Here is a 25,048-nt window from a genome sequence, read left to right as displayed (position 1 = left end):
GTATAACAGTGGTTTATTTTGTAGACAGTCAGGAAAAATATATTGCTGAAGGGGGCTAATAGTATTGACCTTAAAATGGGATTTAAAAAGATTAAACGCTGCTTTTATTTTAGCCGAAATAAAACAAATAAGACTTTCTCCAAAAGAAAAAACATTATAGGAAATACTGTGAGAAATTCCTGAATCTGTTCAACATCGTTTGGGAAATATTTGAAAAAGAACCAAAATTTCACAGGAAATTTCAACCGTAGCTTCAGTGAAACTAAATAAAGTCATGCAGGTTTATGGATGACAGACGCTGTAAAGAGCTCGGTCTACATTTAAACTCTTGAGTTTTATAATATCAGAATGAGTGTGTTAATAAATGTGGCCACAGAGCTTCTTATGAAAGCTCCACACTGTATTGATCTGTTATCATAGTAACCGTGTCAGATGTTGACTCTACACTCGTGTGCAAACAAAAGCCTGTGAAGGCGAGTGGAGTTGTGCTTTCCCTGATCTCAGAACTCATGAAATTAAGATTTATACATCATTCATAAACAGTCCATCCTCTGATGTATAGTATGATTCATGTTTGGCTGAGATGCTTTCTCACTACTAATCGAAAGTGTAGAGTCTGAGCGTGCTTTAAAGACAGTTTACTCAACATTTAGATGTTTAAAGTTGAACAAATGAAGCAGTTCAGATTGCTAATCAAATTAGGGTTTGATAAAGTTTCAAGATGACATTTTCTAAGTCTTCTACTGTAATTATGAGTTTTTACGCCAATTTTTTGTTTGAATAATTGAATATTTTTATCCATTTTTATCCAATAAAGACGATATATTTGGGTGCATTTAAACAATCGTTTAATGAAACAGTTATATCCATTAAAATAAGAGATTGGTCACTGAATTGATATGAACATTTTTAGGAATAGAAAGATAACACAAAGTAAACAAATATTTCATTTCTATAGTTAATTTTTCCTTCAACTTAGTTCCTTATTCATCAGGGATCGCCACAGAAGAATGAGCCAACTACTCCAGCATATGTTTCATACAGCGGATGCCCTTCCAGCCATAACCAGCACTGGGAAACACCCATACACACACACATTCACACACACACTCATACACTACTGCCAATTTAGTTTACTGTTTGGACTGTGGGGGAAACCGGAGCACCCGGAGGAAACCCACGCCAACATGGGGAGAACATGCAAACTCCACACTGAAATGCCAACTGACCCAGCTGAGGCTCGAACCAGCGACCTTCTTGCTGTGAGGCCACAGTGCTAACCACTGAGCCACCGTGTCGCCTTATTGACATAACTTTTATTTATTGTTAAAAATACTATTTTTTCACCTCAGAAAATCATCAAAGGAATTATAAAATTGAGTTTTCCTCAAAGTACTTAAAACAACTTCCTGTTTCTCTTCGTTTACTCTTCCTTGTGTTTCCTGCTGTTCATTTAGGAAGTGAAATGACTTTGGGTTTTCTTTATGTGCGTTTCAGATTCATGACTCTGGAGAATGAAACTACAGACGTGTCGATGCTGCTATCCCTGGTTTTATTATTTACTTCATGATCATGTGAAATGTTGAAGCGTTTGTAACTTAATTTTTCTGTCAGTTGTAATTTTACGTGTTTTTATTTAATGTAAACTTGCTGTTTTAGGTGATTTAATAAACAGTTGTGTTTCATAAGCCAGATGCCTCCTTGCTTTGAATGCCAGAATGAAGAACGCGGAATGTAAAATGAGTCTCCTATGAAAGCTGTGTGTTTATTGGCTGATGAATATGCAAATGTGCTGTTACGTCCAATAGGAGCATTGAGGACTCATATAAGATCTCTCAGAGTCTCCGATCTCACAGAAAGCTTGAGGAAATCACCCTGATCTGCAGATGGATCTCATAGTGTTGGGGATTTTACTGACTCTCAGCATCAGCTGCGCTCAAGGTAATAAATCAGAATCATATTTATTCTTCAGATTATAGATTATTGTGTGTATGTATGTATGTGTATGTATATGTGTATATATATATGTGTGTGTGTGTGTGTGTGTGTGTATATATATATATATATATATATATATATATATATATATATATATATATATATATATATATATATGTATGTATGTATGTATGTATGTATGTGTGTGTGTATATATATATATATATTATATATATATATATATATATATATATATATTATATATATATATATAGACAGACACACACACACACACAATTAAATAAATGTTATAGGAAGCAAAAGTTTAGATTTGTCAAAAATCAGCATATTGTTACAACACTAATTTTAATTTTTTTAATTAAATTAATAAGCAGACTGATTGTGTTTTATATAAAAGTAATGCTTGAATGAATGATCTGCCAGATAGATCCAAGCTGAAAATAAATGACTGTGACTCAGTCGGTCTGTCTGCATTTGCCCTGGCTGTTTTATTCTAATTTGCAAATGTCAGAGAATGTTGATCATTTACATTCAGAGTACACTTAGGGTCTCTGTCATGTTCATGTATGAAAGATTACACACATATTGTTTGCTGTATGGAATAAAAACTTGCAAAAACTTTGAAGCTCAATATCTCAAAACCATTTAGAACGCAGATAGAAACTTATCATTCCAAGGCGACTATATATATATATATATATACACACAATTATTAAATGTTTTAAAATAAGCCTCTCCTGCTCACCAAGGCTGCATTTATTTCAGCAGAAATACAGTACAAACTATACAATTGTGAAATATTACTGCACTATAAAATAACTTCTCAAAAGTGGATTATTATTGAATTTAATCATTTATTATAGTGATTTTAAAGATGAATTTTCAGCTTCATTACTGCAGTCTTCAGAGTCACATGATCCTTCAGAAATCACTCTAATATTCATTATTATTATTATTATTAATGGTAATAGTATTAAAAGCAATTATGACTGGAGTAATATTTTCATTTGAAACTACAAACAATAAGAAAGCAGTTATTTAAAATTGTAATAAATATTTAACAATTTACCAAATTTTTACATTTAATAAATGTCGCCTTGATAAACAGAAGAATTATCTTTAAAAAAACATGAAAAAAAAAAAAAAAAACAGACACACACACACACACACACACACACACACACACACACACACACACACACACACACACACACACACACACACACACACACACACACACTGTGAGAACACAAACATGTAAATACAGACTTTTATTTTGGAGACGATTAATCAGTTAATCATTTGACATTAATGTTAATATTTTATTTTGACATTCTAAAATGTTTATTGCAGCCAAACGAACGAGACTTTCTCCAGAAGAAAAAATATTGTAGGAAATACTGTGAAAATACTTTGGTGAACAGCACTTGGGAAATATTTTAAAAAGAAATCAAATTTCACATGAAAGGCAATCTTTTTGACTTCAACTGGACGTTTAAGCTTTTTTATTACGTTTTCTTTTCTCAGGCGTCACTCCAAGATGTTGTGTTGAAACTTCAAAAAGGTTTCCACTGGAAACGCTGAAAAAAGTCAATCGATATGAGGTGCAGACGAGCAGCGGAGCGTGCGCTATTGATGCTCTTATGTGAGTTTGACCAATTTGATCATTTTTGACTTTATTAGTACTTCTAGATGGTATTATGTTTCTCTGTTTTCTTTACACTCATCTATCCATCCATCCATCCATCATGTCTTAAATCTTAAAACCGCTCATTTCAGATTGCATGTGGGTGACGTGAGATACTGCGCAACACCCAAGATGGAGCAGTTTCTGCAGAAGCTGATGAAGCGAATGAGTCGTATGAAAGCCTCTGCTGTGTGAATGAGCTCAGGTGATGTCACGAGGAACAAACACTTCACTATAGAGATGTTCAAGGATACACTTACTCTGTTCTTCTGATCGCACGTGTTGATCTACATCCTTACATTCATTCATTTTAATGAACACTGTTTGTGCAGCAGTTTCAAGTATGTTTTTTATATATACACTACCTGACAAAAGTCTTATCGCCTATACAAGTTTTAGGAACAACAAATAATATCTCGACTTCTAGTTGATCATTTGGTATCAGAAGTGTCTTATATAAGGCAAAGGCTTCTAGATTACACTTATTTGACCACAATAAAACATGATCATGCCTTGATTTTGAATGATTTCATCAGGACAGTAAGGTCTGACTCTTATATTATATAAATGTATGGTGTAACATTAGAAATGCTGTTTTTATGGGTATTTAGGCTTTTATTTTGAACTTTAAAGACTCTCATATCTGTTTAGCCTCCTGAATCGTACGTTTAGCATCAAATATCATGAAATAACTCTAATGTGCATCTTATTCTGTGTGTGTTTACTTTGCTGAGTTCAATATTTCCATGAAACATCTACTTCCTGTGTGATTTTGTAATAAAATAATCATTGCGTCTGTCTGGAAGTTCTGCTCAACTCCGTTTCATTGGTTATAAAATGCCGTGGCGGTCTGTAAAGCACTGATGGAAGCTTGGTATTTCCTCTAAGTGATGTCACTTCCTCTGGAGGGTAACTCTAGAAGGCATTGAGGTGCATCATTATTCTGCTCTCATTCATTTGTACACATGGTTTCAGATATATCAACAGTAGATTCGTTATGTCAACTCTGTGATATACAGTGGGTACAGAAAGAGTTCAGACCACTCTTTATTATATTGCAGTCGTTTGCTAAAATAATGTAAGTTCATCTTTCCTTCATTAAGTTCACACAGCAGCCCATACTGACAGAGAAACCGAGCCCGGGGGACCAAAGTGAGTGCTCTGACTTGGCCCCCCCTGGTCCAGATCCGGCAAGTTACCCAAGGATGGAGAGGTGTTGCACACGTAAGTGGAGGGTTTGGAGGGGTCAATAAATAATTAATAATCAAGAGCTTCCCAGCCAGCAGAGCAGAGAGGTCAAAATAAGCAGAACTCAGTCAAAGCTCTTGGTTTTCACTGGCAGCTTGCTATAACATGTTTAAAACTGCATATAATGTTTGAGAGGATGAAAGTGAAGAGGGTTCGGGACTCGCAGAAGAAAGTGAAAGTGAACAGCTGACGGGGGAAGAGGGGGATCAGTAAAATGAGGTGCCGGATCAGACTTTATTGGTTCCGGTATTGGTTCCGGATCTGGCACAAATTAAGCCCTGCACACAACCATAGATGTATACCACACAACAATAGATATATACTACACAACAAGGTAGGGGGGACTCGATTTTTCACCACAACTGAATATTAAATGAGAAAACAGTGGGCGTGGCTTGTTTTTTCCACTGTGAGCTGATTGGATGTAGTGAAGTAGGCATTTCAATCAAAGATCTGGGAAATGGTTTAGAGAGAGTTATTACAGCCTAACAGACTCCTCCTGCTCCTCACCATTTCTGTTTGTTCTCAAAACTAGTTCTCCAGATCTACCTCAGCTCAAACTCCCCTCTCGCCTTGCAAACAGGAGGGAGCCCCGTCTCAAAGATCTTATAAGCTGAGGGCTCTCTCCCGGGACAGCATGCCAAACAAGCTTAATAGTCAATCATCAGCTCAGTGTGAACTCTTGAAGTGTATATTCGTAAACTCAGGCATACAATAATGAAACCAGATACAAGGCATATTTTTATTACTAAAAAATGAATCCACACCACATGGAGAGCTTTAAATCAACGTCAGACCATTTCACAGTTTACGTCAGATGCATGTTTGGCTTCCCTTTAACATTATTACTGCTTATAAAGGACATAAAGACGATGAACAATGCCAGGAAATCAATGTGCTCCCTTTTTGATCAACATCTGACTAACTATTAATCCCTATCAAAGCATGTCAGTTGTATTTCTCAACCATGCAGCGTCACCTTCAGTGCTTTCTAATGATTTTGCTGATAAGATGTTGTGTTTTTAGTCTTTACTGCTGAATGCTGATCTGTTATACTGTGAAGGATCATAAAATAACACACGGCTCTCAAACGTCAACTACTTTTGGTAAAAAAAGGTCACTTTTGTTAATGAAGGCAGTCGAAACCCAATCAACAAACAAGTGAGTAATAGTCAAGATATCAACCGACTTCATATCTCAGTAAAACACAACACTAATTAAATATGAGCAAAATTAAATACAGTTCAAGTTGGCACACACAACTCCCGTCGTTGCATTCATCATTGTTAAATCGAAGCCTTCCCTTTACTAAGTACAGATTTTGACAAGCACACGGCGATTTATAACTAGACTTAACTATGATCAATCACAAGTGCGCTTTACTTGATTGTCGTCTGACCAGTTAAGTAGGAATGAATCTGCGTTACGGAAATGATCAATAAATAAGCTTTCATTTGTGTTCTCAGTGCATTAACACTACTTCAGAAATACAGTACAAGTTAAAGAGGGCTGTATTAGTGTTATACACCACCTGACAAAAGTCTTGACCCCTATCCAAGTTTTAGAAACAACCAATAATAATAACTTGACTTCTAGTTGATCTGTTAGTATCGGAAGTGGCTTATGAAAGGCAAAAACCTCTAAATTATAATGCTCAATAATGTTTATTCTGGTGACTGGGCTGGCCAATCTGCTTTGCTTTCAGGAGCTTTGATGTGGAGGCTGAAGTATGAGGAGGAGCGCTATCCTGCTGGAGTATTCCCCCTCTCCTGTGGTTTGTAATGTAATGGGCAGCACAAATGTCTTGATACCTCAGGCTGTTGATGTTGATCATCCACTCTGCAGATCTCTCGCACACCCCCATACTGAATGTAACGCCCAAACCATGATTTTTCCTTCACCAAACTTGACTGATTTGTGTGAGAATCTTGGCTCCATGCGGGTTCCAGTAGGTTTTCTGCTGTATTTGTGATGATTGGGATGCAGATCAACAGATGATTCCTGGGAAAAATTTACTTCTGCCACTAGAAGTCCAGATATTATTGTTACTTGTACAACTGGGATTAACAACAAGACTTTTGTCAGGTAATGTGCACTCATTTAAAGTATTAAATTTGTCATTTAAATGAGTTTATTTTTTGTTTTGGCTTATTAAATGTAACTATTTAGGGGTTTTTATCTTATTTTTTTTATTTTACTCATAAAATGTAATATTTACGGGCATTTTACTGTCTTCGTTTACAATCCAAACCTGTTGTGAATCAATTTATTCCTTCTACACAACCCAAATGAAGAAGATTCATACAGTAGTTTTATAATTACTTTGGCTATAAACAGCATGAAGACATTTCTCAATTATTTAAGCTTTACCATTTGATCAAATATATAAGCTGGACCAACTAATGTTGATGATATCAATTAAAATGAGTGATTTCAATGACTGAAAAAATAAATTAAATTAAATAGGGGGTATATTTATTAATTACCTTAAAATAATCAAATAAAGTAAAGAAAATCTCCTTAAATATTACAACAAAATAAAAAGAAAACTAATTCAAACAAGCCATTTGACTTCTGCATTTCGGTTTGGTGTTTTTTTTGTTAGGTAGTACTATTATTATAGGTGAGCTACATTTTTATTTAAATTACCTTCATTTAATATTTTGTTAGTTTATAATATTTTACGTCATCATATTTTAGAAAGTTAGGGTTAGGGGGAATCAAAAACAATGCAAAACTGATGGAAAATGTTAAAAATAATAATAATTATGTGATAATATTATAATAATTAATCATATTAATATAATAATAATAATAGTAATTATGTGGAGAAATATATGAAGTCCGATATTGAAGCTCTCTTGAACATTTCAGAGCTTGTAAAAGCATCCGTAATCTCAAACACATCCTCGACATCAGATGCGGTTATTAAAGAAACACTCCACTTCTTGTTTTCGTAAATAGCCTCATTTCACAACTCACACTTGAGTTTCACCATTTTTAAGTCCTTTCAGCAGTTAAAAGCTAGACCCGAAGATGGGCTGAATGGTTTCAAAATGGTCAAACTCAACTGTTCAACTTGTAAGTGAGCTATTTGCCCAAACAGTGGCGGTGTTTCTCTGTCAGGGTGTGAGGCTGGGAGTGCAGCGTGGAGAACAGCATCAGGATTGATCAGAGTCGTGTTCTTCACTCCTCCTCCAGCACCTGCAGGAAATCCGCCACCGAATCCACCAAGAAATCCGGCGCACAGTCCTTCTGCTCGGGGCTCTGGCTTCCCGGTAGCGCTGAGCCTCGTCCAGGGTGGAGACGCCGGTGAGCGTCACGACGGTGGGAAAGGCCACAGTTGCTGCCCGAACAGAATGTCCGTCTCCAGCCGGTCTCCGATCATCAGCGAGCGGGACGGGTCCAGGTCGAACTGACTGGAGATGCAGTCGAACATGAAGCGGCTGGGCTTCCCGATCACTGTGGCCTTCCTGCTGCTGGCCGTTTCTAGAGCCGCCGTCAGACTGCCAGAACCTGCACAGCATTGTCCAACACTGAATGAGCAGCTCACAAAACAATCAGCTTCCAGAGACACTCAATGCACACACACAGCCTCTCTATCAACACACACACACACACACACACAGGACAGAGATGCTTTCTCTGGTATTACATGCAGCTAGTCACATTACATTTAATTCTTTTAGATTTTTTCCCCAATTTCTGTTCAACAGAAGGATTTCTCAACATTTCCACACAATAGTTAATTAGGCAGGTTATTGAATAATGAGGGTTTGTTCTGCAGACAATCAGAAGCAAATATAGCTTAAAGCGGCTAATAATATTGATCTTAAAATGGCTTTTAAAAAATTTAAACCTGCTTTTATTCTAGCCGAAATAAAACTCTCCAGAAGAAAAAATATTATAGGAAATACTGTGAAAAATTCCTTTGGAAACTCCTTTATTTCATTTGGGAAATATTGAAAAAGAATTACAAATCCACAGGGCTAAGCATCTGATAATACGATAATAAACCAAATCACAAGCAAACAGTGGAGCAAAGATACAAATAAAAGCAACCTTTATAGAGCTTATCGGGGAGTCTAGCGGTACACTAATGTAATAATCACATGTGAAGTAGTTAGGGGTGTTACGGATCGCAACCCACATTTTGAACCGCATGTGACCCGTGGATTAAGAACTTTCTGAACTTGCAGAGAGATCGCATCCTGCGTCATTCACATCACGTGTGTGAAAGCATTCAGCCTTTCCTGTAAAATATAATGACGGAAGTTAGACCGAAATGCTTTCTGAGGTTATTAAAGGTGTTTTCTGTCACTCTTTGTTTAGCCTGCATGAATGTATTCAGTGTAAAGCTGCACAATTATACGTTAAACATCGGGATCTCCATTCAAACCCACGCAACATCAATCATAAGTGATAATTATGATTTGCATTTGTTTAATAATCCTTTTCGAAGCGCTGCATTTAAATCTGTGTTTGATCAAGAGAGATTCAGTTTACTTTCTCAGTTTGTTATAAACGATTAAACACAGAAGTACTGGGAGAACGGTGTATAGTTCAGATATAAACACTGATGTTTATGGTCAAGATTAAAATCACAGTTTAATGGAACTTGACGCTGGTGAATGTTGTAGCGATTACATTGTGTAACCAATAGGTGGCGACAAACAACCGTCAATTATGTCAGTAAACAGATTTTCAAAAATAATTCACCTATAATGAAACACTAAGTTTAATGTTCTGTGTTTGTTTTAACTGTTGAAACATTAATTAAAAATACATTTTATATGTTGAACAAGATTTTTATATTTAGAATTATCAGGAACAGTAGAAAAGAGATTTTTCATATTGAATATTTCTCTTTTTTTCAGCTGGTTCTTTCTTGATTTTAATTTTTATTAAAATGACAGCTTCTACGTTCTGTTTGTTAAACCAATGGGGTTTGCGGTACGGTTTCAGTAATAATGGAAAGGCAAATGACATTGGTCTCCTCCCTTTTTTGCTGATCTGAAAAATGGTCCGATCCGTGATTCAAAACCGTAGTGTGATCCGAACTGTGAGATTTGTGATCCGTTACACCACTAGAAGTAGCACTACAGGGTCTTAAAGGAATATGGGAATCCAGGATGCGTCACATTGCTTTGTGTATTTAAATTCTGAGTGTCATCTTATATATATATATATATATATATATATATATATATATATATATATATCTTTATTAATAGATGGTAATGAAATATTTTGTTTTAATGAAAGACTCTGGATCATAGAACATATTTTAAGGGTTCACTGGATCGTGGGAATGCAGTATTTAGCCAAAAACTTTTTGTTTTACATTTGCTTGTTGATTTAAATAACAGTACATTTATACAAAAATACTCTCTTTATTATAATTAATTATATATAATTTATAAAAGCCTTTGGGTCGACTCGGTGGCTCAGTGGGTAGCACTGTCACCTTACAGCAAGAGGGTCACTGGTTCGAGTCCCAGCTGGGTCAGTTGGTGTTTCTGTGTGGAGTTTGCATGTTCTCCCCGTGTTGGTGTGGGTTTCCTCCTGGTGCTCCGGTTTCCCCCACAGTCCAAACACATGTGCTATAGGGGAATTGAGTGAGCTAAATTGTAAATAGTGTATGAGTGTGAATGAGTGTTTCCCAGTGATGGGTTGCAGCTGGAAGGCCATCCGCTGTGTAAAACTTAAGCTGGATAAGTTGGCGGTTCATTCCGCTGTGGCGACCCCGATAATAAAGCGATTATGTATTGGCTGATTATGATTTCCACATTATATAAATAATTTTCTGAAATTATATTATTAAGGAGAGTCCAAATATAAAAATAAAAAAAATGTAACCCTGACCTGCTGATTGAGGTAAAGTTGGTTTCATTTTTGCACATGTGTACTCTCTCCTTAATAATATAATCTCAGAAAGGTATTCTTTGCCAATTCCAAATCGGGAAATCATATTAGCAGCCAATGACTATCACAGTACAATAATGTTTACAGTCAGTCAAATAGTACTAATGTGTTTGAAGTCAAACTTGGCAGTGCTGCGATTTCAGACCGAATGAGTACCATCATAAACCAGGTTGTCACTGACGAATGTGCGATTATAAACCAAACTTTATCTCAATGACTGCTGCACTAAACCACTGCACCGTGTTCCAGGTGGTCTTACCGGGGTGATCCTGCCTCCTCTGAGCGGGTGCCAGGGTCCGGGTCGTTGCCAGGAACAGGCACTCGGCGTCCGCAGGTAGCAGCAGGCTTTGGCCAGCTTCATGAAGGTGAAGGTCCTCGTCGTAGCCACCAGCACCGCCTTGAAGTCGGGTCCAGCGGACAGTTGTAGATGCTGGTGTCCCTCCTCCTGCTCGGCGGGCTCCTCCACCACGGGCACCCCCGGCGTCCCGCAGCTCCTCAGCACACCGCCGCCGCCGATCGCGTACACCTTCCCCTGCAGCCGCGCCACGTCCCGCAGGTAAGCGGCGGAGCAGTACGCCGAGCTGAAGATTTTCCTCCTCCGCCACATCCGCGAAGCCCAGGCGGCTGAACTTCTGCACGTAGTTCTCCCCGCGGCCTGGTGCCAGTTGTTGGTGACGAAGAAAACACTCGTTTGCCGCGCTGCTTCAGGAGACTGACCACCTCCGGGGCTCCAGCAACGGCCGCTTCTCCGTTCCAGATGACGCCGTCGCAATCAAACAGCACGTTGTGTTTGGCGTCCAGCAGGTCCCGGATCTGAGCCCCGCGGAGCGCCACGCAGCCCCTGCCGCCACCCGCCATTCTGCTGGCCCGCGGTCCTATGGTGGGAAAGCGTTCGGCTGCGGCTCTTTTAACGAAGCGCGCATGGGGACCTGCTGTGCGTCAGCTTTAGTTAACGGATTAAACGGTTTTAACGGACGCGACGCTGCAGGGCGGCTCACCAGCGCGTCCATCACTAACCAACATAATGCTGCGTTCCTACTAGAAGCAAAGAGCGCTGGAAAACGGACCCAATCAGATTCTAGGATGCCAGAAAGGACACGCCTGTATCTCTGTGTCCTCCAATCAGAAGGCGAGCAGGTGCTACCTCCCTGTGATATGATTATTACATGCAACATTTTGCTGCTATATAATGATGATTATTATGAAAGAAGAAGATTAGAGACCTGGAAGTTTCTCTAACTGGCCAGGTAGTATAATTATTTTAGCTCATTTTTCATTTATAAATCAAGGCTCTTTAATGTTATATTACTATAGAGTCGACCTGAAAATACGTATTAGAGTTGAAGTCAAGACTATTAGCCCCCTCTGAATTATTAGCCCCCCTGTTTATTTTTTTCCCCCAATTTCTGTTTAACAGGAGAGCAGATTCTTCAACACATTTATAATTCATAATAGTTAAATAACTCATCTCTAACTAACTGATTTATTTTCTTCTTTGTCATGAGGACAGTAAATAATATTAGACTAGATATTCTTCAAGACACTTCTATACAGCTTAAAGTGACATTTATAAGGCTTAACTTGGTTAATTAGGTTAACTAGACAGTTAGAGTAATTAGGCAAGTTATTGTATAGCGATGGTTTTGGACTATCGAAAAAAACTAGCTTAAAGGGGCTAATAATTTAGACCTTAAAATGGCTGTTAAAAAATTTAAAACTGCTTTTATTCTAGCTGAAATAAAACAAATAAGACTTTCTCCAGAAGAAAAAATATTATCAAACATACTGTGAAAATTTCCTTGCTCTGTTAAACATCATTTGGAAAATATTCAAAAAAGAAGAAAAAAAAAATCAAAGGGGGCTAATAATAACTTCAACTGTATATACATAATTTATCAATTTATCAGGCATCGTTACCGGTCTATTTGTAGTCTGTTTGCAAATGTTGATTAATGTAAAGGTCCTGCTTGTTTATAGTTGTAAGCATTTTATTTCGTAATTTATTACTTGTTCTTGTTTAGTTTCTTGATTTTTTTTTTTGTACTGTTATTATTTGCCTTCTGTCACCCTGACATTATATTGTTTGTACTGTTGTCATGAAGCTGTTGTTTAAAGTATAGAAAAAAATGCTTCGAGTGGTGCAGCAAAAACACATCAACTAAATAGGATGTTTTTACTTCATAGAGCGCACCCTTAAAGTGCTCAAATGCAAAGAATATTGCAAATGGGCCTAAATATTATTATACTGTATTTTTTTATTTATTTACAAAATTATTTACAAATTGAACATATTAATTGAATCTAATTTATATTTCTTTACTTTAAAGGGCACCTTTTTTACCTTTTCAAGATTTAAGATAAGTATTTTGTGACTCCAGACATTCAGCTCAAAACATTCATTCACTCTGCTATAATATATATAATATACTCACTGTGCTATAATGGGGCTACATGGTGGTGCAGTGGATAGCATGTTCGTGTCACAGCAAGAAGGTTGCTGGTTCGAGCCTTGGCAGGGTCAGTTGGCATTTCTGTATGGAGTTTGCATGTTCTCCCCATGTTCACGAGGGTTTCCTCCGGGTGCTCCGGTTTCCCCCACAGTCCAAAGATGTGGTAGGGGAATCGGGTAAGCTAAATTGTCAGGAGTGTATGTGTGTGAACGAGTGTGTGGTGGATTGTTTCCCAGTGATGGGTTTCAGCTGGTAGGGCATCCACTGCGTAAAAACATATGCCGGATAAGTTGGTGGTTCATTCCGCTGTGGCGACCCCAGATTAATAAAGGGACTAAGCTGAAAAGAAAATGAATGAATGTGCTATAAATGGTTCCTTTATAAAGATTTTTTTTAAATCTTTTCATATTTTTATCTGTATAAACTGTTACATTAATAATATTTTTTTTAACACATATTCACGTAATTATTGAATATTTAACAGCTCTTTATTACAAAAGTAAAAACGATGTAAACAGCAAACGCGATTCGAGGAGCTGCAGTTTGCCCTCCACGACAAGGTAATTGAGTTGAACTGACCAAGAGAGATGGAATTAAACCAAATTTCGGATAAATATTGATTTAAAATAAATGTTAAAAGTAACATTGTAAAATTAAAACTGATAAAGTACAAAATAAAAGTGTGTTAAGCGTGTCGGGTGTTGTTGCACAGCTCTCCCAAACGCTAGATGGGGGTAATACAGGATCACGTTGAGAAGTCTGATTCATTTTAATCGAATCAGTTCAGTGAATCGGTTCACAGAAGCATCGATCCAGCATTTAATCACCAATCGTTTTAGCATTGATTAAGTACATACGAATCACCTTTTATCACGATAAATCTTCGAATACATCCTAATATCATGTAAGGGGTTTACTTTAAATATGGAGTGATTTACGAGCGTTTTGCAATTCTGTTCAACTGAATCACTAAGAAGAATCACATTCACGATTCGAGCAGCAGCAGTGAAGTGAACGCATGAGTTAAAGCACTTCGGAGAGTACAGACTGCACGTGCAGGTCATATGTGAACAAACAATATGATTAAAGCTCTTTTTAAAGCTTTTGAGGTGAGGTGGAAGTCCTACAGACATAGATTTGTTCCCTGGATAGCGTTAAACCTGCAGAAAAATGAGAGGTATGGTTGGGTTCAGCGGGGGATTGTTGTATTAACGTTAGTGGTTCATCGCAGCACAGACAGCATTAACATATTCACACTACAAAATTAAACTTCCTGTGACTATCTGTAGGCTTTTTGTTGATTAAATATGTACAGCAAGGTTCCATTTGTTAACATAAGTTAATATAAATATAATAAGTCAATGTAATGACAACAACAAAAGCTTTACTTAGATTATGTTAATTTCTTAGTAAATGTCAAAACATTAAATCTAAAGTTGTAATTGTTTTTATTAAATATATAACTATAACTCACAGCAAGAAGGTTGCTAGTTCGAGCCTCAGCTGGGTCAGTGTGTGTTTCTGTGTGGAGTTTGCATGTTCTCCCTGCGTCGCGTGGGTTTCCTCCAGGTGCTCCGGTTTCCCCCACAGTCCAAAGACGATTGAATTGAGTAGGCTCAATTGTCTGCAGTGTATGTGTGTGTACAAATGTTTCCCAGTGATGGGTTGCGGCTGGAAGGGCATCCACTGCGTAAAACATGTGTGGTTCATTCCGCTGTGGCGACCCTGTATTAATAAAGAGACTAAGCTGAAAATGAATGAATGAATGTTATTCACACCTGTGTGGAAGAAACTCCACACAGAAATGCCAACTGACCCAGCCGATGCTCGAACCAGTGACCTTCTTGATGTGAGGTGATTGTGCTAACCACTGCGACACCGAGAAGCCAGGCTAGGAATTCAGAACCAAAAAATCTGAAGCTTTTCTGAAAATACATCTATGAAAATCTGCTTCAGAAATAATTCGGTCTTAAATTGCAGATGTTCAACATCCTGTGAAGTGTGTGTGAAATGTGCGTTTTTATTCGATCTCAAACCAAACACTGAGGAGAGGGTGGGACATAGTGTAGCTCCTCCCCTTTAAAAAAAAACAGCCAATAGTGTTTTGTTTTATCGCTGCTCTGCCAGTGAGAGTGATCGAGCTCAAGCTCATCAAATGAAAAGCAATCAGAATAAGGGGGCGGGGCATGTCAGACACTAGAGAGCATTTGATTGGTCAAGATTTGATGAGAAACTGAAGTATGAGGTGACGTGAATAAAACCATTGCGCCATTTATCCGGAAGTGACAAACTACAAGCTTTACATGTTTATATCAGTTTTATATCTTCTAAATGTGAATTGTGTCAGTGTTTTGGTGCACACTCGCTTATAGATATCCTAAAAACGAACAATATTGATGCTAACAAATAGTTTTTATTTTAATTTCATGGGACCTTTAAGAAATTCTAATTCAAAGCAATTTTTAGCGCCTTATAATATTTAGTTTTATTAAATTACCATTGTTAATAATTCAAATAACACAATTCAAATTCAGATTGTTTTGTCATTATTTAAGCTCCATACATAAGCCTAGTCAACAGTAACCGAGTGTTTGTTTGTTTGTTTGTTTGTTTGTTCAGAACTCTTCGACAGGTGAAAAATCGAGCTCAAGACAAAATGACTGCAGATGAAGAAGTGTTCAAATCTCTCATGTGTTTATTCACACACCTGCTGAAAAATGATGTGCAGAATCAGAGTCAGCTGCTCGAGTTACTGCCCAGGTCTACTCAGAGTGTATATAGAAATGTGGAGAGTAAAACACACAGCGCTCCTCCGTCTCAAGTGATGTTGGAGACTCTGGGCTTCAGTGTCGAGCGGAAAATCAGCTCTCTGGAGCGTGCGGGAACTGGAGTGTTTGTGATGCGGGGGACGCGTGCCGGCAGGAAGCGTTGTAGCGATGTATCCAGGTATCAGTTTTGATAATGTCATGTGTCAGTGTGATGTGCAGTTCAGAATCCTCAAACACTGGAAAAAAGATCCGTAAATTTTCTTATTTTTATTTTCCCCCATTTATTTATGCGTTTGTTTAATAGCATTATGGGACCTAGAACGTTTATTAACATTTTTAATAGTAAAGGGCACCTATTTGACCCATTTTCCAGATTTAAGATCAGACTTTTGTGTCTCCAGAATGTGTCTGTAAAGTTTCAGCTCAAAACACTCATCAGATTAGTTATTACACCTTTCTGAATCTGGGAAATTTCAGCTTTCAGGTCACTGTAGCTGTTTTTGTTGATTGTGCCTGTTTTGATTTTCTCCTTTCACAGGAACCATCTATCAGCCAGATGAACCCATCTTTTTCCAATCAGTCAGAAATCCGTTTGTATTTAGATGCATAGACGGCATTTTGATCGATGGCAATGATAAATCCATCTCCAAGATAGTGTACCGGTGAGCATGGCTTAATGCTGAAAAGGGATAGTTCACCCTAAAATGAACATTCTGTCATCATTTACTCACCCCAGTTTGAGCTTCTGTCTTCTGTTGAACACAAACACAAAGATGGATGGATGGAGTGATGGATGGATGGAAGGTTGGTTGGTTGGTTGGATGGATGGATGGATGGATGGATGGATGGATGGATGGTTGGTTGGCTGGATGGATGGATGGTTGGTTGGCTGGATGGATGGTTGGTTGGATGGTTGGTTAGTTGGATGGTTGGTTGGTTGGGTGGATGGACTGATGGATGGTGTGTTGGATGGATGGATGGATGGATGGATGGCTGGTTGGTTGGATGGATGGATGGATGGATGGATGGTTGGTTGGTTGGTTGGTTGGTTGGCTGGATGGATGGTTGGTTAGTTGGATGGTTGGTTGGTTGGTTGGATGGACGGAAGGTTTGTTTGTTGGTTGGATGGTGTGATGGATGGATGGTTGGATGGATGGATGGTTGGTTAGTTGGATATGTGGATGGAAAGTTGGTTGGTTGGATGGATGGACTGATGGATGGTGTGTTAGATGGATGGATGGATGGATGGATGGTTGGTTGGCTGGATGGATGGTTGGATGGTTGGTTAGTTAGATGGTTGGTTGGTTGGATGGACTGATGGATGGTTGGTTGGATGGATGGATGGATGGAAGGTTTGTTTGTTGGTTGGATGGTGTGATGGATGGTTGGTTGGTTGGTTGGTTGGGATGGATGGATGGATGGATGGATGGATGGATGGATGGTGGTTGGTTGGTTGGTTGGTTTGGTTGGATGGTTGGTTGGTTGGATGGTTGGTTGGTTGGTTGGTTGGTTGGTTGGTTGGTTGGTTGGTTGGTTGGTTGGATGGATGGTTGGTTGGTTGGTTGGATGGATGGATGTATGGTGGTTGGTTGGTTGGTTGGATGGTTGGTTGGTTGGTTGGTTGGTTGGTTGGATGGATGGTTGTTTGGTTGGATGGTTGGTTGGTTGGTTGGTTGGGTTGGTTGGGTTGGTTGGGTTGGATGGATGGTTGGTTGGTTGGATGGATGGTTGGTTGGTTGGTTGGATGGTTGGTTGGTTGGTTGGTTGGTTGGTTGGATGGATGGTTGGTTGGGTTGGTTGGTTGGTTGGATGGATGGATGGTTGGTTGGTTGGATGAATGAATGGTTGGTTGGTTAGTTGGTTGGATGGATGGTTGGTTGGTTGGTTAGTTGGTTGGATGGTTGGTTGGTTGGTTGGTTGCCATGAGTATTTATGGTTATATTCATGTTTTATTTTGTAATTATGTTAAGTTTAGTGTTTAGTGTTAAGTTCTGGTTGTGTTTGTTTTGTAGATTTTGTCAATAAACCACTTGGGTTCAATACGCTCGCTTTCAGTGGACTCTCGTTACACATGATCTGCTAAAACCAAATCACATGATTTTAGAAATTTGTTTAGTAAATGTGTTTCCATCATGGTTTATGTGCATTTGATCTCATCAGATAAATTGTTATCCTCATCAGATGTGCACATACTCTTTCTATAAATAAAGTCTATGTGCATTTTTCATTTCCATTAAGCATCTTTGTGTAATATTCCAGAATGTGCTTAAAAATAGGTGGATGTAAGCATAGTTAATGATAACAGCTCTTTTTCAGAATATCTTGTTTTCTGTTCAACAGAAGAAAGGAATTCATTAAAGTTTAGAGCCACTCGAGTGTGAGGAAATGAGGACGTTTTTAATTTTTGAGTGAACTATCCCTTTAACATTGTGTTAGGCATCATAGACTGAAAGACTGAAAACATATGTGTTGACTGATGGGAGCAGATCGTGTAGTGGACGGGACAGGTTTGGTCCTCTGCGCCTCAGTGACGGCTCCTGGTTGACGCCTCATCCTGAAAATCCTCTCGCTGTTGGACAATACGTCAACAACTGCTCCAGTGGTCAGTCAGGCTGTACACTTACACATTTAACCATAAGCAGCAGACTGATATAATTCAATATGTAAGGAATAAATTACACCCAGGAAGTTGTTATCTCAGAATAAAGCCAAACAGGATTATCAGCAGCCTGAAGACTGAAGGACTTTATTCTGCGAAAACAACCTTCCATCATGTACTTTATTCCGCTTATTACATGACTACTTGCCACAAAACATACAAATTAGACTTAAAACATTGTTCTGAGCTGTAATAGTTTATTAATTCTTTAATTAAAAGGAAAGCTAACCCCAAAACATGATGGAACACTTATTTAATTGTGCATTATTCAGTCACAAGATGGCGCCAAACAGTCAAAAACGCAAAGCTGACAAACTATAGCTGAATAAAGCCTATACTGACCTATTCATTCACAAGATGTATTTCATTGCAGACAATACAGCAAACATTATTTAATGTGTTCCTCATGATTGATATTGTTTGTTTCTTCAAAATAAACAGGTATTTCAATTTTGATTCTTGCAACACATTTAAAAAAAAAAGTAATGTTGTAAGGTTCCTGTTCACAACACTTAAAAGACATTTAGGGACTGAAGACACCAAGTGATGAAGTGTTTCAGGTGTAATTTTGTCCCATTCTTCCTGCAGTCTTAAGGTGGGCAACAGTACAGGGTCTTCATTGTGTATTTTGTGCTTCAAAATGTGCCACACATTCTCTATTGGAGACAGGTCGGGACTGCAGGCAGGCCAGTACATGTATCCTCTTCCTCTGCAGCAGGACTTTGTAATGTGTGCAGGATGTGGTTTTGCATTGTCTTGTTGAAATATGCATAGGTGTCCCTGGAAAAGAAGGCAGTATATTGTGCTCCAGCATCTCTGTGTGCTTTCAGCATTAATGGTGCAACACAGAACACCATACCATGACAGACCCTGTTTTATGGACTTGTTGCTGGTAACAGTCTTGATGATCCTTTCATTCTTTGGTTTAGAGCACACAGCCTCCATTTCTCCCAGAAAATACCTGAAATACTGATTCATCTGACCACAGTACATGTTTCCACTGTGTGATGGTACATCCCAAATGCCTCTGAGGCCAGACAAGTCCACAGTGCTTCTGGACACTGTTAACATAGGGCTTCCTCTTGGCACAGTACAGTTTTAACTGGCATTTGTAGATCGAAGTCTGTATTATGGTACTTGACAAAGGTTTGCCGCAGTAGTCCTGAGCCCATGTGGTGATCTCGCTTATAGATGAATGAGGATTCTTGATGCAGTGCCGCCTGAAGGATCGGAGATCACGGTTGTTCAGTTTAGGCTTGCACCCTTGTGCTTTACTCACTGAAATTCCTCCAGAATCTTTTAATGATGTTCTGCACTGTTGAAGGTGAAATATCCTTTTTTTTTTACTTTTCAATAATTTTCTCACATATTTGTTGGCAAACTGGCTATCCTCGACCCATCTTTGTTCCTAAAGGACTAGACCTTTCCTGGATGCTGATTTTGTACTAAATCATAACTACAATCACCTGTTGACGTCACCTGTGTCAAATCACATCATCAGTTAACCAGTTTACCTGATTACAGCCCTAAACTGCTCCTGTCACAACTTTTTCTGGAGTGTGTTGCAGGTCTGAATGACAGGAAAGGATGTATATTTACGAATGAAATGAAGTTGACCGGCCAAAACATCAAATATGTTGTCTTCATATTGTCTGCAATGAAATACCAGTCAAAGTAAATTTGGAAATCACTACTTTCTTTTTTATTTGCGTTTTCCACACTGTCCCATGCTGATTTTAAAAGATTAGAAATGTTTACTAATGAGATTTAAAGTGTAACCTATATTGTTCTTCATCATCATTTTGCAATTAAATTCGGTTGAAACATGTTAACTCTGAAGTTTTTATTTGTTATTATAGCCTAATCGTTAAAGTAACGTGCCGTTTAGATGACGTCAGAACGGCAGGAACTGTTGCTAATTCACTAACGTCACTGTAGAGCTAGTATTTGAATGATTCTCTAGTGTAATGTCTAAAGTGAAGACAAAACAGGTGATTTTGTTCACATTTTAAGATTGTAAGGCTGAACGGCCGGAAATGCCATCAGTCTACAGATTTCTCATTATTTCTCTAATGCAATCAGGATATCACAATAATTAACCCCAGAAAAGACAAATCAAAGCAAACACTAGCAGATTACTGTGGTATAAATACAGCACTACAATATACAAAAGAGAGAGATCGACTTAGAATGTCACTTACCAGTTTAATAATGATTTGATCAGCTGTAGTTAAAAATTACGCTGAGTTTTTCCTCTTCTAAGAGCTTTTTATGTGGTCTCTGTCGCCATCTTGTGGATGGACAACGTCAACCGTCTTTGCTCTGCTCAGTATGACAGGCTGATGGATGCCAACGAGCTGTATCTCCGAAATGATAAATATTTCAAATAGGCACTATCCTTATAAATACTGCATAGTTGCAATCTAAACAACTACATCCTTACCTAAAAAAGCCTCAAAAGTACATGATGTTGTCTAAAAGCTGCAATATTTGCCAAACTGTACACTGAAAAAAAGTGTTGCATGCAAAACTGTTGCAAACTATTTATCTGTGTTGAATTTAAACAAACTAATTAAATGTAATAATGTTCAACTTAATTTGTTTGTTTAAACTCAGCCCAAATAAATTGTTTACAACTACTAAACGTAAAGAAATTGAGTAAATCCAAGGAATCATCTTTGAATATTTTTTTCAGTGTAGTGAGTTGCTGTCGGTGTATATGGGCGGAGTAATACACAAGAGTGAATAGGCTGTAGGAGTGCTGTTATTATGGGAATACCGCATGACTATCAGCCAATCAGAATGGATAACCAGACAGAACTGTTGTATAAACAGTTATAAAGGGACAGTGACACTACTTTGATTTGTGATTTTACTGACAGAGAAAGCCGCAAATGTTTGCTATCAGGAGTTTGACGTGCCGGATGGATTTCCTCTTGAGCTCCGTCAGTATTTGCCAAACGTTAATTACCGATCTGATAATAAAAGGTAAGATCAGGCATTTCTAGGATTATTATATTAGCACGTCTGTCATTTATTACCCTCTCATCATGTTTTTTCCACTTCAGACCTTTGCGCTGTGTTGTTCTCGTGGCACTGAGAGATATTGAAGATGGTGAAGAACTGTTTTCTAACTACTACACAATTGTGCATTAAACTGATCTCTTATTTTAAAGAAGAAGAAGAATGTGCTTTTATTACATATTTAAAGGTTTATGATGGCTTTTCTTATGCAGAACTAGCGCAGGGGTGTCCAAACTCGGGCCGGTGTCCATAGTTTAGCTCCAACTTCCTTCAACACACCTGCCTGGAAGTTTTTGTATACCTAGAAACAGCTTGATTATCTGGTTTAGGTGTGTTTAATTGGGGTTGGAACTAAAATATGCAGGACACCGGCCCTCCAGGACCGAGTTTGGACACCCCTGCAGCTTAACATAGACGTTCTTGATCATTGAAACTGATTCAGTCCAGTTTTCAGAGCTGAAGTTCAGTTCAGTGTGGTTTAATTTTCACTGCTGATCCATCCATGCGCAGCCCAAACAACAGTGATGAGGAACAAACTTCACCAATTGACCAAAGTGAAGGAAAAAAACCTCGAGAGAAACCAGGCTCAACCATTTCTCCTCTGACCAAACTTCTTGTGCTGAGCTCTAGGCTCTGGAGAACCCTAGACGTCCATCACAGAGAAGCTGCAGGTGTGAGTAGGTCACCAGCAGGTGATCAGGCTGGCCTTCGGGATCAATGCGGAGACTCGTCTGTCACTGGGGTCTTTCAGGAATCAGTCTCATGCTCTCCACTTCTCCATGACCACCACAGCATCTACTCAGGATACGGCCTGGTCCAGGATTATGGAGACCTCTAGAAGTCTATTGTTGGCATCATCTCTTCGAATGTGTTGTCCTTTAGGTCCTGGATGGTTGGCATCATCTCTTCACAGGCCTTGGATCACATCAATGGCGCTGCACAATCTCTAGAGGCCTCCGGATGAGTATCCCCAGGTGAAAAGGAAACAGATATCTAGTCAAGAGTTACAATCAATCTTATTCATCTTGATTTAGGAAAACAATACTACGCTGTGTATGATTCCTTTAAGATTTATTCTTTTTTTATTAGTGAATAACACTCAAAGTTAAGGATTTTACCTGCAAATTCAGCTTAATTTCAATCAGAGACCTACTTTAAGGCCAGTCTTGTATTTATTTTAAGACTTTATTTTAGCTGTAATAAATAGATTAAAAAAAAGAAGCTAATCACAGATAATACTTGATCTTTAGTGACTAATGCATGATTTTTTTGTTGCGATAAGCTTTACTATATTTTGAGAAACGAGTGATAAATTTGCATTGTAACTACTATCAAGCCTTAATTGTGGACAATAAGCTTAAATCTTGATTTAATTCATACAATAATCAAGTTTGAGTTTAAATGCTTTGGCTCATTTTAAGACAGAGTATAGACACGGGTAATTCTTTAAATTACATTAGATTTCTACTGTTTAATAACTAGTTTCTACAATACTAGTTCTCTGATAACTCAATTACATTTGGAATGTGTTATAATCCTTATTTGAAGACATTTAGTCTTTCCTCAAGTTTTCTTATTTAAATAATCTAAGTAGAACTATTTTACTGCACTGGCAGATCAGTTGCCTTGTTTCCGCTCTGTATCTTCTTAAATATTTCATTTATTTCTCATATTTAGATGTTTTTGATGTTGCAGTGTAGTGGAAATAGTAACAGGTCCAAGACTGATCCTTGAGGCGCTCCTTACCATACTGGCTTTACCTTTGATGGTTGTTCGCTTACCGTTGAATGCATTAACCCTCCAATGAAATCAGAATTCAATTATTTCTTTTTGTTATTATTAATTATTTTTAATTATTATTTTTTTTAAGAATATAAAAATATATATATTTTAATAACTTAGTTTACCAAGATGACAGTTCATAATATATTACTAATTATTGAATGCCCTAAATAGGTTAATTAGGCAAGCTAATGCCCAATGGTGGCTTATGGTAAGGGAAAATACAAATTCTTAAAGCTAATAATTTTGACCTTAAGTTATTGAAGAAAAAAAAAACTTTGGACTTCTGGATTAAGGCTTAATCCAGCCAAACCTAAAGAAATAAGACATTTCCAGAAGAAAAAATATATATTAAATTCCTTGAATGAAAATATCCTTGCTCTGTCACCTGGGAAATATTTTTAATAGTGTTTAAATTTCACAGGAGGGCGAATAATTTCCCTATATATATATATATATATATATACACATCTACAAAAATAGTAACTGTATGAACTCATACAAAAGTTGGAGAATTTTCTTTTCGGTGCACAAATGAGTAGAGTTGTCTAAATGAAACACTTTCAGATGCAATATTAATGTAGTTCTTTCTTTTTTTTAAATCAATCAAATCAATCACTCGTCATGATGCGTAGTTACTGCAAATAAAGATCCAACGGCACAAGATCCAAGCCTCAGATGTAAGCACATCAATAAAGTCATCGACACGGTTCTAATATCTCCAGACCTTTATTTCTGGAACGGTCTGCCAGTTAAGTACAACATAAAATACAAAATAAAAGCCAACGAAACGAGAACAGTGTCTATGTACAAACATTAAGAATAAAACGTCTTCCCCAATATTAACTGCCGTTTGATTGTCTATTTAAACACTATCATTTCATTATTATTACACCACATAAAGTGTTGGAAAACTGAATTTAACTAGCAAACCCTCCGAAAAAAAGCCTCAAAGTGAATGAAGACCGATTTGATAAAGAAAATAAAGCGTAAAACATTCCACAGATAAGGGTTATTAAACATGTACATTTCCCCCCTGGAAGCAGACGACCATTACGTTACATTTTCAATTTTAAGCTTTTTTTCGTACAAACTTTGGACAAATTACTGCACCAGCACACTTTCCTAAAGCTCGTTTCGGCTCTTGGAGGGACCGGAGAAATGAATTGCACAAACCTACAGGACTGAATGTTTGGGGAATATTGTATTAACGTTGCTCAATACACGTCCTTCAAGTATGCCAAGACAAAATAAAACTAAATATGGAGAATTCTGGCTGAAAGTACAAGGGAAACACAATTTTACAAGCCGTCCAATGATGTCCAATTGGATTCAACATGCACGTTTTAAATGAGGGTTAAGGCAACGCTGCAAACTGGGCTTCTGCCTTAACCGCGAGACATTCGTGTCATCGAACAAGTTCGGTGAATCCCTAAGAAGCGATAATACTGTACATTCAGCTAGCGCCAGTATGTCCTGTAAAAGAAACCTTTTCACTTGTGTACAGAAACGCTAACACACACACACACACACACTCGCTTTCTAC

At 37.9% G+C, this 25,048-nt stretch overlaps 5 protein-coding genes and 1 long non-coding RNA gene across 7 annotated transcripts in view; 4 read left to right on the top strand and 2 right to left on the bottom strand.

The window, feature by feature from the left end:
- The window catches only part of LOC130235731 (myosin-IIIb), a 63,187-nt gene extending 61,499 nt beyond the window's left edge, over nucleotides 1-1,688 (top strand). For both annotated transcript variants that reach the window (XM_056466165.1, XM_056466164.1), the window contains exon 30: nucleotides 1,498-1,688. In XM_056466165.1, coding sequence (XP_056322140.1) covers nucleotides 1,498-1,505 — 8 coding nt within the window. In that variant the 3' untranslated portion in view covers nucleotides 1,506-1,688. The remainder of the gene's footprint in view (nucleotides 1-1,497) is intronic.
- A 146-nt stretch (nucleotides 1,689-1,834) lies between these two features.
- On the top strand, nucleotides 1,835-4,084 carry ccl27b (chemokine (C-C motif) ligand 27b). The gene is made up of 3 exons (XM_056466166.1): nucleotides 1,835-1,941; nucleotides 3,487-3,604; nucleotides 3,739-4,084. The coding sequence occupies exons 1-3, from the start codon at nucleotides 1,887-1,889 to the stop codon at nucleotides 3,839-3,841; spliced, it is 276 nt and encodes a 91-aa protein (XP_056322141.1). The 5' UTR covers nucleotides 1,835-1,886; the 3' UTR covers nucleotides 3,842-4,084.
- Nucleotides 4,085-6,862: 2,778 nt separating this feature from the next.
- On the top strand, nucleotides 6,863-9,214 carry LOC130236544 (uncharacterized). The gene is made up of 2 exons (XR_008838474.1): nucleotides 6,863-6,979; nucleotides 8,096-9,214. It is a non-coding gene; the product is annotated as an uncharacterized LOC130236544 (long non-coding RNA).
- On the bottom strand, nucleotides 7,991-11,778 carry pdxp (pyridoxal (pyridoxine, vitamin B6) phosphatase). Its single transcript, XM_056467267.1, is given in 8 exon segments — nucleotides 7,991-8,169; nucleotides 8,172-8,223; nucleotides 8,225-8,245; nucleotides 8,247-8,410; nucleotide 10,754; nucleotides 11,079-11,408; nucleotides 11,410-11,466; nucleotides 11,468-11,778. Coding segments are annotated over 8 exon segments (924 nt in total). The 5' UTR covers nucleotides 11,678-11,778; the 3' UTR covers nucleotides 7,991-8,080.
- Nucleotides 11,779-14,261: 2,483 nt separating this feature from the next.
- Nucleotides 14,262-21,884, top strand: setd9 (SET domain containing 9). Its single transcript, XM_056467612.1, is given in 7 exon segments — nucleotides 14,262-14,446; nucleotides 15,889-16,180; nucleotides 16,182-16,215; nucleotides 16,576-16,699; nucleotides 18,524-18,639; nucleotides 21,579-21,684; nucleotides 21,765-21,884. Coding segments are annotated over 7 exon segments (858 nt in total). The 5' UTR covers nucleotides 14,262-14,348; the 3' UTR covers nucleotides 21,853-21,884.
- Nucleotides 21,885-24,212: 2,328 nt separating this feature from the next.
- Nucleotides 24,213-25,048, bottom strand: part of mier3a (mesoderm induction early response 1, family member 3 a) — a 17,879-nt gene continuing 17,043 nt past the window's right edge. The window contains exon 13 of the mRNA XM_056466829.1: nucleotides 24,213-25,048. This exon is cut by the window's right edge and continues 1,666 nt beyond it. The gene's annotated coding sequence lies outside the window, so the exon portion shown is untranslated.

This window comes from Danio aesculapii, chromosome 10 (genome assembly GCF_903798145.1).
Source record: "Danio aesculapii chromosome 10, fDanAes4.1, whole genome shotgun sequence".
NCBI classification, from domain to species: domain Eukaryota; kingdom Metazoa; phylum Chordata; class Actinopteri; order Cypriniformes; family Danionidae; genus Danio; species Danio aesculapii.
This window is presented reverse-complemented; position numbering and strand designations above follow the sequence as displayed.